Source organism: Acanthisitta chloris, unplaced genomic scaffold (assembly GCF_000695815.1).
Source record: "Acanthisitta chloris isolate BGI_N310 unplaced genomic scaffold, ASM69581v1 scaffold10874, whole genome shotgun sequence".
In the NCBI taxonomy this organism is placed as follows: domain Eukaryota; kingdom Metazoa; phylum Chordata; class Aves; order Passeriformes; family Acanthisittidae; genus Acanthisitta; species Acanthisitta chloris.
This window is the reverse complement of record NW_008669883.1, coordinates 67,051-79,067: the sequence shown is the minus strand read 5'-3', so window position 1 is coordinate 79,067 and position 12,017 is coordinate 67,051. Positions and strand designations below refer to the sequence as shown.

General features: G+C 43.7%; 1 protein-coding gene across 1 annotated transcript in view; it reads left to right on the top strand.

Moving 5' to 3' along the window:
* Nucleotides 1-804: 804 nt before the first annotated feature.
* The window catches only part of AP2B1 (adaptor-related protein complex 2, beta 1 subunit), a 73,402-nt gene continuing 62,189 nt past the window's right edge, over nucleotides 805-12,017 (top strand). The window contains 4 exon segments of the mRNA XM_009073485.1: nucleotides 805-841; nucleotides 2,889-2,993; nucleotides 4,781-4,917; nucleotides 6,558-6,803. Coding sequence (XP_009071733.1) covers nucleotides 805-841; nucleotides 2,889-2,993; nucleotides 4,781-4,917; nucleotides 6,558-6,803 — 525 coding nt within the window.

The following is a 12,017-nucleotide window of genomic DNA, read 5'->3' as shown; positions in this document are numbered from 1 at the left end:
GGAGCAACAGAAATGCTGGTGAGACAGTGGCTCTGCTGAGCACTTGCTGGGCCAACAGCATTTCTCATTGCTGTCCACAGAAAAGCAGTTGGAGCAGCAAAATAATGAGCTTGTGTGTGTCTCTGAGGTGGGATGTCGGATCTTGGCAGAGAAAGATTCCAATTTCAGGCTTGAGAGAACTGAAAAGTAATGGCTTTTCAAAAAAAACCTGCTTTGCATCTCCTGGGAACAAAAGAAATGAAGGGGCCTGAGGGTGGGTGTTGCAAGTGGGGTTAATTGTGCCTTCCATCAAGATGCAGCACAGGGAAATGTCGTTAGGGGGAGATGACAGTTTCCTTTGTCTGAAATGTGGACTTCTCGCTGCCAGGCAAGATATTAAATGTGCTTTTTCTTGGAAAATGGGATTGTGTACCCAGGAAAGACAGCTGCAGGCTCTGCTGATTATAAGGAGTTAAGAAATGCCTTTTTCCTTCTGAGACTGAGAATCTGGAAAGCTGTGGGCCGAGCTCCACTGCATTCTCAGCCTATCTGCCTCAGGCTGGTGTGTTTTCACCAGCATTGTTCATCTGAGCCCTTTAAATCCCTGGGTCTGCCAAGTGAGAGCAGCAGCAGGTGCAGGATGAAGATTGGGAAACTTGTGGCTGTGGATGTGAAGCGTTTGCTGCTTCCCTCACGTTCTGCTCTCACCAACCATCCTTCCCCCAAGTTCCTGCCTCCCAGCCTGGGTGTTGCCACCCAACAGCATTTGGAGCTGAATTGTTCTTGTTTTATTCTTATTCTCAGGTGTTCTAAGGAACTGGAACCATGACGGACTCCAAATACTTCACGACCAATAAAAAAGGTTGGTGTTGAGCTGGTGCAGTGGATTGGAGGTGGTGGGTGGCTATTTTTACACAGCTTTTTTAACTGCATGCAGAAGAACTTGTGCTTTTCTGGTAGCTCTGTCCCTGTTTCTCTTCTTAATCATCCAGGGAAAAACTTTCAAAGTAGGTCACATGGTGACAAAAGACAAAACTGGTGCATTATTCAGTTTTGTGATGCACAAAATGACCCAAATTGCTGCATTTTTCAAGGATCAGAATGCAAAACCTTGGGATTTGAGTGCAGATCTGGCTGGGGACAAAGTTTTAGTTATGGGTTAAGAACTTCCAGACTGAGGATGTCCTGTTGGGCATCATAGGATTAAGTTGATTGAGAGACAGTTAATATTTTGGATATAAGAGTGTATCTCCACATCAAGTAAAACTTGATGAATTAAAGCATTTGCTATTGCTGTTTCCTGCAAAGCTGCAGTGTTTCATTTGACTTTCCCATACCTTTACTATAGGTGTGGTGGTCACCTCACCTTAGGACAAAGTGCTCCCCTCAAAAATGGGCCTGGAAAAGACCTTTGGAAACACTACTCATTCAGCTGTTTCAGAGCAGGATGTGTTCTGCTGAGGCTGTCCCAGACAGATTTGATTTTCTAACCTGCTCCTAAAGAAAACCCTGTTGCTAAGTGCAATTTAAGCCTAATGTTGCTCATCCTTCTCCTGTAGATATGGCAAATGGTTTGCATTAACTTCTCCTTTTCAAAATGGCTGAGTGCTCCTGATGAATGTTTGCCAGTGAAAAACCTACACTGTTGATCTATTTATGTTTCATTAGGCTCCAGAATGAGCTCATAAATTAAGCTGAAGCAGCTGACATCTTTCTGAGGAGCAGCTCTAAGTTGAGTCCTAAAGGCAGGATTTTTGGGGTGGCTGCAGGAGGCCAGGCTGCACTGTCTGGGCTATGGTGAGCTCATTGCTGCTGGCTCAGCTCTGCTCTGGGGCACAAGCTCTGTGTGAGTAATGTGAGTGTCTCTCCCTCAGGCAGGAGGTATGACAAGTGGTCTCTGCACTGTGTTCTGCAGAGCAGCAACTTCTCTTCTGGTTTTGAAGTACTTTTTGTCAGCCTCGTCAGGAATTAGAGCTGCTCATCTGACCAAGTGGCATTGGTGTGTAGGAATTGTAGATTAGGGACTAGAATGTGTTTTGTCAGAGATGTTTTGGTATTTTTACTATGTCCTCAGCCCATGGTTTCCTGTGGGAATACTGCTGGCTGTCCTTCCTGAGGCAGCTGGGAGTCTGTCAGCTGGGAGCATTATCCTGCTCATACCAGTTGCTCTGTCTGGAACAGGCCTAATAAACAGTTTTTTACACATGCTGCTTTATGTTACAAGCTTGCTTTGCCACTTTTGTGATCCAGCCTGAACTGACTTTCCACACAGGAATATCTGGAAGAATCAGTGTCAGGGAAAAGGCTGCTGTGGCAACCTTGGAATCAAGGCATCCTGGCTTGTATCAGCAATAGTGTGGCCAGCAGGACCAAGCCATGTTAACATGCAGCTCTTGTTAGTAGCAGCTCTGTCTTTCTAGTTTTATTCCACTGGACTAAATACGTGTGTACCACAGCATTTGGGCTCCAGTCCAGTTTTCTCAGGAAGCAGGAGATGATGAGCAAAAGTTAAGAAGTCTGGGCAAAATTCCTAGCTTAGTTTTTTCTTGCAGGCACGAATCTGGCATCTCCAAATCTCTTTTCATCCTGGTTATATAATAGTTGCCTCTGAGAAACAGACACTCCAGGGATGTGATTTGGTGCTCTAGAAGTGGGAGAGCTGTAACATGCAGCATGGTGGTTCTTGACAGCTTTTTCCTTAGCAAGGTGTGGCCCATATCAATCCCTTGAGTGTTGGAGCTTTGCTTCTCATTGAACCATATTCTCCACAAGGTCTGACAGCTTCCACATGCTGCTGCACCATTTTTGTGGGAATAACAGGCTTGGAAAGTAGAGTCACTCTTGAACTATCCATAAAGTAAGACCCTTTACTTCTCCTAAAAGGCTCAATCTGTTTTGTCTTCTGCCAGGAGAGATTTTTGAATTGAAGGCTGAACTCAATAATGAAAAGAAAGAGAAGAGGAAAGAAGCTGTAAAGAAGGTTATTGCAGCCATGACTGTGGGGAAGGATGTCAGGTAAAAGCAACTCTTGCACCTGGAGCAGCTCTGGTTGTCCTGGGGCTCAGTCAGGTGTAGTGACAGACATCTCCATGGCACAGCTTTGAGTTTGGCACCTCAGGGTTGCTGCCTGTGCTGTGGCTGAGTCACAAGTTTCTCAAGCTCCTTCCTGTCCCTGAGAGCAGAAGAAACAACTGTTTTTCATGCTGGTTTAGCTCACTGCCAATGGCCTTTTTGCTTTAAAAACCCATCCAGAATTAAACCATTTTTGTATGTCACTTTAAATGTTTTCTTCCTGCTTGCTACCCTGGGTTTTAGTGTTACAAAGGTAATTCCAAGTGTTTTTCTTAGCTTTACTTGTCATAGCATAAATTTAAGCTACATTTTTAAAATGGGTTTTTTTAAAATTGAACCTTTGCTTTATTGCAGCTGAAGGACACAGGTGTTTGCCTTCTGCAGCACTGTCCCCAATACTTTTTTTTTGTCTTTAAGACAACCAGAAAAACTCGCTTGAGTGAATGCTTTCTCCTTCCAGCTTCTCCTGTTACTGGAGCCTCCCAGAAAGGCACAGTAGTTCTGGATTCATGACAGTGTGGTCTGTTGCCACGGAAATCAATACCAGGCTATAAATTTAGCATCGTGACTTCATCATAGAGTAAAGGAACATATAAACTGGAAGGAAAAAAGCTAATCTTTTTTGCCAACAGCATTTACCCTTGACTTTTAGATCCCTACAGCATACCTGGGAGCTGCAGAGATCATTGTGTAGCTTCCTGTGTTCTTCCTCAGTCCTGTTTACAGATTGCTGCTTGACATTTGAGTGGAACTTGTCAGTGTTTAAGCTCCTGATCTCTGTAGAGTTTGCTATTCTGAAATTTGGCAGGTTTGGCAGGTTCCTTTTTTTCAAGGAACTCTTTTTCTTGTGACTTCATTTCCAGACTTGGCATGGTAGAATTTTGTTGTTCGGTGAACTTCCCACTTAAAACACGTTTAGGGAATTGCATTAGTTTTGACCTCTTCCAGAACTGACCTACGTTAAAGCCCTAAAAGAGATTAAATGATTATTATAAAAGCCATTGCAAACTGTTTTGGGAGGGAAGGTGACCTTTCATTAGACAGCAGAATGCTTAAAGTGGAACTCCAGTTTTTCTGGCTTCCTTGGTATTGTTACTTTTGCATACCATGCAGTCTGACTTTTTTTCTTGTGGATGGGCATGCTGATCTGGCCAAGACAGGCAAAGGCATCCTGGCTTGTATCAGCAATAGTGTGGCCAGCAGGACCAAGGCAGTGACCATCCCCCTGTACTAGGCACTGATGAGACACCTCAAGTCCTGGGGTCAGCCTTGGGCCCCTCACTGCAAGGACATTGAGGTGCTGGAGCATATCCAGAGAAGGGCAACAGAGCTGGGGAAGGGTCTGGAGCACAAATCTGATGAGGAGTAGCTGGAGAGGCTCAACCTGGAGAAAAGTAGGCTCAGGAGGCATCTTACTGCTCTCTACAACTCTCTGAAAAAGAAGTTATGGCAAGATAAGGGTCAGTCTCCTCTCCCAGGTAAGAAGTAATAGGATGAGAGTGAATGGCCTCAAGTTGTGCCAGAGGAGGTTTAGATTGGATTAGAACAGGTTGCTCAGGGCAGTAGTGGAGTCACCATTCCTGGAAGAGTTTTAGAAGTTGTGTAGATGTGGCACTGGATGGTTTAGTTTAGTGGTGGGCTCAGCAGTGCTGGGTTGAGGTTTGGACTTGATCTTAAAGGTCTTTTCTAAGCTAAACAATTCTGTGATTCTGTTTTTGTTAATTCTTGTGTTACCTCTTTCCTGATGTCGTGAACTGCATGCAGACTGACAACCTGGAGCTGAAGAAACTGGTCTACCTGTACCTGATGAACTATGCCAAAAGTCAGCCAGATATGGCCATCATGGCTGTCAACAGCTTTGTGAAGGTAACCTACTCCCACAGCTTATTAGAAAATGGCCCAGCACAGTGCTGTCAGCCCATCTTTGTCTGTTAGCCTTGCTGAGCTGTTTGTCTCTGCTTTAGTGCTCAGCCTCTGGCCTGGGCTCAGAGAGGAGTGAGCTGAGTCCTGTAGGTCTGAGTCCTTTCTCTCATTTGTTGCTGCTGGTTATTGCAGAGGAGGTGACTGAAGCCCTGTAAGTGGTTATGAGAGCCTTCTCCAGGGAAGCTGCTTCTATTGTTTTACCAACTTCTGGTATTGGGTGACAGATTTTATCTGTCTCATCTTCCAGCCTTTGTAGTAACTCTGATATATGGATATCTACTTCCTGTTTGAATGCTTCAGCTGTGCTCTGTGTGGAGAACCTTTATCTCTGGTGAAAATGAAAAATAACAGCCTGATTGCTGTATTGCCTTCAGTTCTGTTGTCAAGTTGTTTCTCCCTCTCTAGGAAATGTTATTGCAGTCCCATGTTATGCAAGGTAAAACCTGGTGCTTAGAAGTTTGAGACTCCAGAGTATTATAAAATTCTGAGACACTGGGGAATGGGATCAAGTTTCTTTTGTGGTTCTTGAGGCAGAAAGAGCTGAGAAGACCTAGGCTGAGAGCAGGGCTGCTCTTCTGGCCAGAGAAGATGTCCCTGTCTTCCTCTCTGGAAAGCATATTGTCTGTCTTTAGAGTATAATTCTCTTAGAATGGACTAACAAATAAAATTGTACTTTCCACCTTCATGCTTTTCCCTGGAAAGCAATGTGTGGTGTCCCTTTTGGCGAGTTCAGGGCAAGTGTTAGTGAAGAGCAAGTGTCACCAGTCTGCAGTCACTCAGTGCTTCACAGGCAGTTCACAGTTCAGGGTGTGGAATGTACTAGTAAGATGTCACTTCTCTTGTATCTTTTAGAAGTGCTGCATTCAGGTGTTTTTTTTTCATCTGTAGGAAATGTAAACAGTGAAAGGTAAATTTACCTTATGCTTTTGTATGTCATTGTGCAGCTTTCCATTCATAGGCTGATTTTGGAGGAGCTCAGAGACATAGACAGATTGGATGTAAGATATATTACTTAGTCTTGAAGTATGAAGTGTTATATTTCTGTCTGCTTTTTGTTTTTCCTCTTCAGAAAAGCACCTCTAGACAAGCCTTTGCTTAGTGCCTCATATGTTAGAAGCTTAAGGAATGCTTGTGTTTGGCCTTTCAGAAATAAGCCTTGAAGGCTGTTGCATTGTGTTTAATTGTTGACTTCTCCCATTATCTCTTGCTCCTTTAAACCAGTAAGGCTGGAAATCAGTGTACTGCTTTGAGAGTTGCCTGTGGTTAGATTTTGGGTAGTGAGAGCTGCCTCTCTAGCTTAGCTGTAGTTGCTAGATCATGTTGAAAGAAGCTTTGCCTGGGAGAGCCAAGAGAGCTCAGATCACAATTTTACAAGGTATCACAGCCTGAAAACATCTTGAGATAGTGTAAAATGTTTCTGTGAACCATTAAGTGCCACTTTGTATCCCTGATCTGAACTAATTGCCTGGGTTTTATTGTGTTGGAACAGAGAGAACTTTCGAAGTGAGAACAGCCTTATTGTGGCTGCAGGGAAGGCATCAGTGGCTGTGGGTGTGTTTACTGAATTCTCTGTCCTGTTGCAGGACTGTGAGGACCCAAACCCTCTGATCCGTGCCCTGGCTGTGCGGACGATGGGATGCATCAGGGTGGATAAAATCACAGAGTACCTGTGTGAGCCTCTGCGCAAGTGTCTGAAGGACGAAGACCCTTACGTGCGCAAGACCGCGGCTGTCTGCGTGGCAAAGCTGCACGACATCAACGCCCAGATGGTGGAGGACCAAGGATTCCTGGATTCTCTCCGTGACCTGATTGCAGACTCCAATCCCATGGTAATGTATATGCCCTTCCAACACGTTGCTTGAGCTTGTCATGGGCAGATAATGAGAAACATGAAGGCTTTTGAGTTGCAAGTGGTGTGCTGTGATGTGTGTTGGTTAGGGAACACTTGTTGCCTCAGAAGACAGAAAATACATTCTGCTGTTAGTTTGTGCTTTTGCCTGTTTTGTCTGAGTGCTGCAGCAAAGTAACTTCCTGATCAGGTGAGTCAGAAGAGCAAGAAACATTGGGTGCTGCTCCTTCAGTGACAGCTTGTAGCTATTGCTTTCCTGCAGGCTTTGGCTTTTCTTGGAATAAGAGATTGGATGAATTCATTCACTAACGCAGATAAATCCACTGGCTTGTAATGAGTGGAGAAAATCAATGCTAATGTTTTTAATAAAGTTAAATGAGTTGTTGGAGCTGAGGTGGAGATCATGACCAAGAATTTCACAGGAGTAAATTACCTACTAAATCAGCATTTAATCATAGATGATGAAGGGTCTATTTCCAAGCCAGGTGTCTTCCACTACTATTTTGTACCTAAAAGGTGGTGGAAAATGGATTGAAGTGCCTTACTGCATAATGCTTTCACTCGATACTGTTTCCTGTTATATATTGGAATCCAGTTAACATACCAGTATCATCCTAACTCCTAGCAGGGAAGAAAATTTCTGCAGCTCAGTCTAACTCAGAGTTTAAAGATGTGTCTACTACTTTTTTAGCTCCTATAGAACACAAATCAGATTTGACTCTGCTTAAAGACATAATTTCACATTAGGGCAGGTCTTACAGCTCTCTCTGGTGCATGAATCAAACCATATAAAGCAAATTGCTGTCCTGTTGTAGCTGTATTTGGGCAGGTTAGATAAATCAGGTGCAGGTGGTAAGGTGCCATCCCCTCTTGTGAAGTGAATCAGGCTGCTGATTGCTTTTCCTATGGCTTTCTAAAGAGAGTAAAACTAAAGGCTTCTGACTCTGTCACCACTCTGAGCAGTGATATCTCTCAGGAGATACAGGCACTATTGCCTCTGATATGTGGCTCTTTTACAAGCTGTTCTTTTTATCTGCCTCCCTGATGTTTTTTCTTATGCCAGGTTTCTGTATGAATATTGATGACTGCTTGAAGATGCTCTCTCTTCTAGGCAACTTCGAGGCATACAGAGCAACATCTGCTGTTTTAGTTCAGTGTGGAGGGTGTGCCTTGCAGCCTCTGAAAGTGCTTGCTTGGATTGCTTTAGTTCCACTTAATTGCTGGCCCTGGCATTCACTAGGTCACAGGCAGCAATGGAGTTGTGGACAGGGATAGAACCTCCTCTTCTAGCCTTGGTTCCAACTTAATTTTCTTCTCCTGATGACATGGGTATGAGTTGAAGAGCTCAGGCTGAAAAGATGTGGTACTTCAGAGAAATTAAGAAGGTTTTGCTTGCCCTTTCTCCTTGTTGGTCCCAGTGGAACTCTGGTTTGGTAAAGGAACCACTGGCTGATAGGAGAGCACCAATATCTATTTTAAAAGTGCATCACCTTAATACTGACTTTAAATGAATGGAGAGAAGAGGAAAAATACCAAAGGGCAGTGTTTGCTCCATGTGCTAAATAAACCTCTAGAAGTAGCACAGGGTTTCCTAATAAAACATCAGCACAGCTAATGAGCTCCTTGGTGGTAGTGAGGATGGGCTGGGACAGCAGAACCTTTGCAGCTGCTGGAGTCGATTGCAGCTCTGCAGCTACTGAAGCTGTGCAGGATCATAGTACCTGCCCCATGTTGTACTCACTGCTCTTCCCAAAGTTGAGGATTCACTGCAGAAGAAGTCTGGAGGAGTGATAGTGATGAGGAAGAGAGGCTTCTGGTGTGTTTTCAGATCTGCAGGCTTTGAGAGGATTGTGTAGCTGGTGTTCTGGGTACTGATTTTCCAGGTTTTACTGTAGATGAGGCATTATATTTTTGCTTTTTAAGGGTGCATTGGGAGAGATTTTAGCTAAGGTTTGAAGCTTTTATAGCTGCTGATTTAATACAATATTTAACCTGGTTACAATTTTAGTAGAAAAAGACATTCCTTCTGGTTAAGTTTATTCCTTTGGTTGCCTTTGAAATTCATGCTTTTGTGGCACAGTGGTTCCCTCAAAAGTACAGGAACTATCCACCCCTAATTAAGGTTCACCTTCCTAATCAAACCATTCACCTCCTTGCTTCTCCATGTGAAATTCCAGTGGTGTTCCTGAGGACCAGGAGTTGAGTTTGCCAGATAAGTTATATATGTGTGCAAGTTGATACTTATTAAGGTATTTTTCCATGATGAAATGGGATGTAGCCCTGCCTGGAAGCTCTTTTTAAGTAAAATGCATGTATTAGCATCAGCCATCAAAAGAAGGATTGCTGGAAAGAATGGTCCAGATGGATCTGTGGCCTTATTCCTCTGTAAATGGTGCATCTCAATCATTGCAACCTGTTATCTAAGCTCATTCATATTCATGTTACAAATGTTTCTCCTTTTTTGATTGCTGGTGGAAATGGGCAACATTAGACACTTAATGAAGCAGAATTTTTTAGATGGGAAATCCACACTTGTTCTCTCTTCTGAGAAATGAGGATTTTGAGCAGGAGCTAAAAAATATCAGTTAAAAAGTAGTCTTCAAGAAGGGTTTTATTATGGCTCTGTAATTGGTTGCCTTTAGCACATGAGCAAGCACTAAGCATTGTAGCTGGGTGCTGGGTAGAGTAACATCTCCATCTGTGGCTTGCTAATTGCCTCATAATTGTGCAGAGATCAGGGTGCATATTTCTATCTGCTCAGATCACCCTCATCATAACAATATGTGGCTAAGTTGGAGGTGACCTTGTCAGAAATGTTTTAGGTTTGGTTTTTGGTTTTGTTTTGTTTTTTCCATGACTATGTTAATAAACTAACAGAGATTGGGGATGTTCAGGGCATTGAAGTTCTGTTGAGGTGCTGTAGGTGCACAGCCAAGGTGCTTTCCCTCTTTATCTGAGCTTTTTGTTGTCAGGATCTGCCCTCAGTTCACACAGTGATCTTTTGGGCAGGTGAAGTGTTGCATAATTCCATGTGAGCTGTCTGAGGATCAAGGACTGATACCTGAGTCTGGTAGTTCACTAGCTATTTCTGCAAAATCTCTCTAGTAGCTTTGCAGTTTCTCCTGGATGAATTAATTCAAACTACTAATTGCATCTATATTGATATGCAGATGTATGGCAAGGTACCAAATGGGCTGGTGGCTTGCTGCATGTCAGCAGAGTTATGGGAGATGTCTTGCCTTGTGCAGGCAATGGGCTAATCACCACTACAGGGCACAGTTCAGTTACACTGCAGAAGTTTGATTGTGGAAGGAACCTTTAATCTCTTTTTACAGACGGGTCTAAAGTGCTTGTGGCTGCCCTTTGTCACTTGGGTTCCTCCTGAAGAGGATCTCCTTCCACAGAGGGAGCCCTCATTTCTTCCCAGAGCTGTCTTAAGGCAAACCCTTCTTTTTTGCCCTGTGCATTTCCTTACAGGAAGCTCAGCAGAAGGTCTGGCTGAATATAAAGCTGGGGCCTGGCTGCTTTGGGCTGTCTGTGCTGCTGGGCTTGCTCAGTCCTCAGTGCCTTTCTTGCTGGTAACTGATTGCAACTCAGTAGCTTGTCCTTCCATAATCCTCATGTTCTAACAAAGTACAGTTCCCAAATGGCATCCTAGGGGCTTTGTGTACTCGAGATTACTACAGAATACTGTTCACACCCGGCAGCAGTAGTAGATAATAGAGAAGTGAGAGAGGTAGGTTTGTTACACACCTCATGATGGCTTGAGGCTCTCTGAAGTCTTGGACAAACCTTTGTTTGTTTGGGTTTTTTTGGTTTTTTTCCCTGGTATTGTCTTGTGACGTTTGTGAACCAGAGCCAATGACTGCTCATACTTGGAGCATGGGAAGTGCTGAGCCCAGGTGAGGGAGAGCAGACCACGAGATGGCAGCAGCTGAAAGCAGAACCAAACTGAATATCCTTAGACACCTTATTTTGTAACTAGTTCCCTCCTGGGTTTTATCCCTATACTTGGTTTCCTTTAAGAATGTAAATATTAGCAGAAAAACAGAAGAGAAAATCCATCATAAGCTGCACTGGTCTTTTAATATTTGAATGGAGCAACCTTTTTCTCCAAATATTTTCTATCCTTGACCTTCTAAGGTAACTTTTAACTCATGGCATAGTTTTCTTGTCAATTTATCTGTGATCCACATGGCTTAAGTTAGACTGATGTCGCCTTCTCACTGTTATTTTCTAGGTGCTGTTCAGTTTTTAATTCCTTCCTGTAGCATTTCTTCTTCCCCGTACTCTGCTTTGTCACTGTGATGTGCTGGATCAAAGCTTTCTCATGTGTGGCTCTTCTGCTCCTGTGTTTTCCTGAGCTGTATAGACATAGCACTTATGTGCTGTCCAATAACATGTTGTGTTTTACACCATCTACACATCACAGTTTATTGGGGAAAAAAAACCTGTTGGGAATCAACACAGAATAAACTGAGATCACATAAGCTGATTAGTAAGTGCACCAAGTGTGTGGAGATAATTAAACTCTTGTTGTGCCTGGGGTTTGTTTTGCCTTTAGCACTAACCTCACTAAGAAGGGAATCTATTGAGATCTGACAACTGGAAGTGGTGAGATCCACCTTGATCTAATCTGAATTCCCTCTGGCAGTGTTGAGTTTCCACAATTGACAGATGAGACTAAAAACTTGTTGATAGAAATCATAGTGCTCTCTTGTCTGTCCTGTGCCTGCAAGCTGTGTAAGTTCCTTCTCTGCCAGCCAGAACTTGTGTGTGTGGGCTTCCTGCATGGCCTTATGGAAGAAGAAGATCTTCCTTTTGTTCTTTTTCCTACTAGCTGGCAAGCACTGTCTTTCTGAGATGATGTCCTGAGGAATAAGCCTGTTTAGAAACAGAAGCAGCTTTTGTCTCCTGGGCTGTTCTCCCATGAGTACTCTGCAGGAATTTTATCCTTCTCTGTGTAATAAAGCTGAGAAATGAACCTCTTGCTGAGATACCAGTGGTGCTCTGAGTCCCAGAAGGACTTTGTGGGAGGCAGTCAGGGATGTGGGAATTCTCATACAGTGGGGAGTAGAACAACACCACCTCCACAGGCACAGGAGAGCAGTTGTTCCTCGTGGGGATGCTTGGGCTTCTCACAGCCGTGTGTTTTCCCTCTGCAGCTGATGTTTTATTTAGTGTGAGGAGTGAA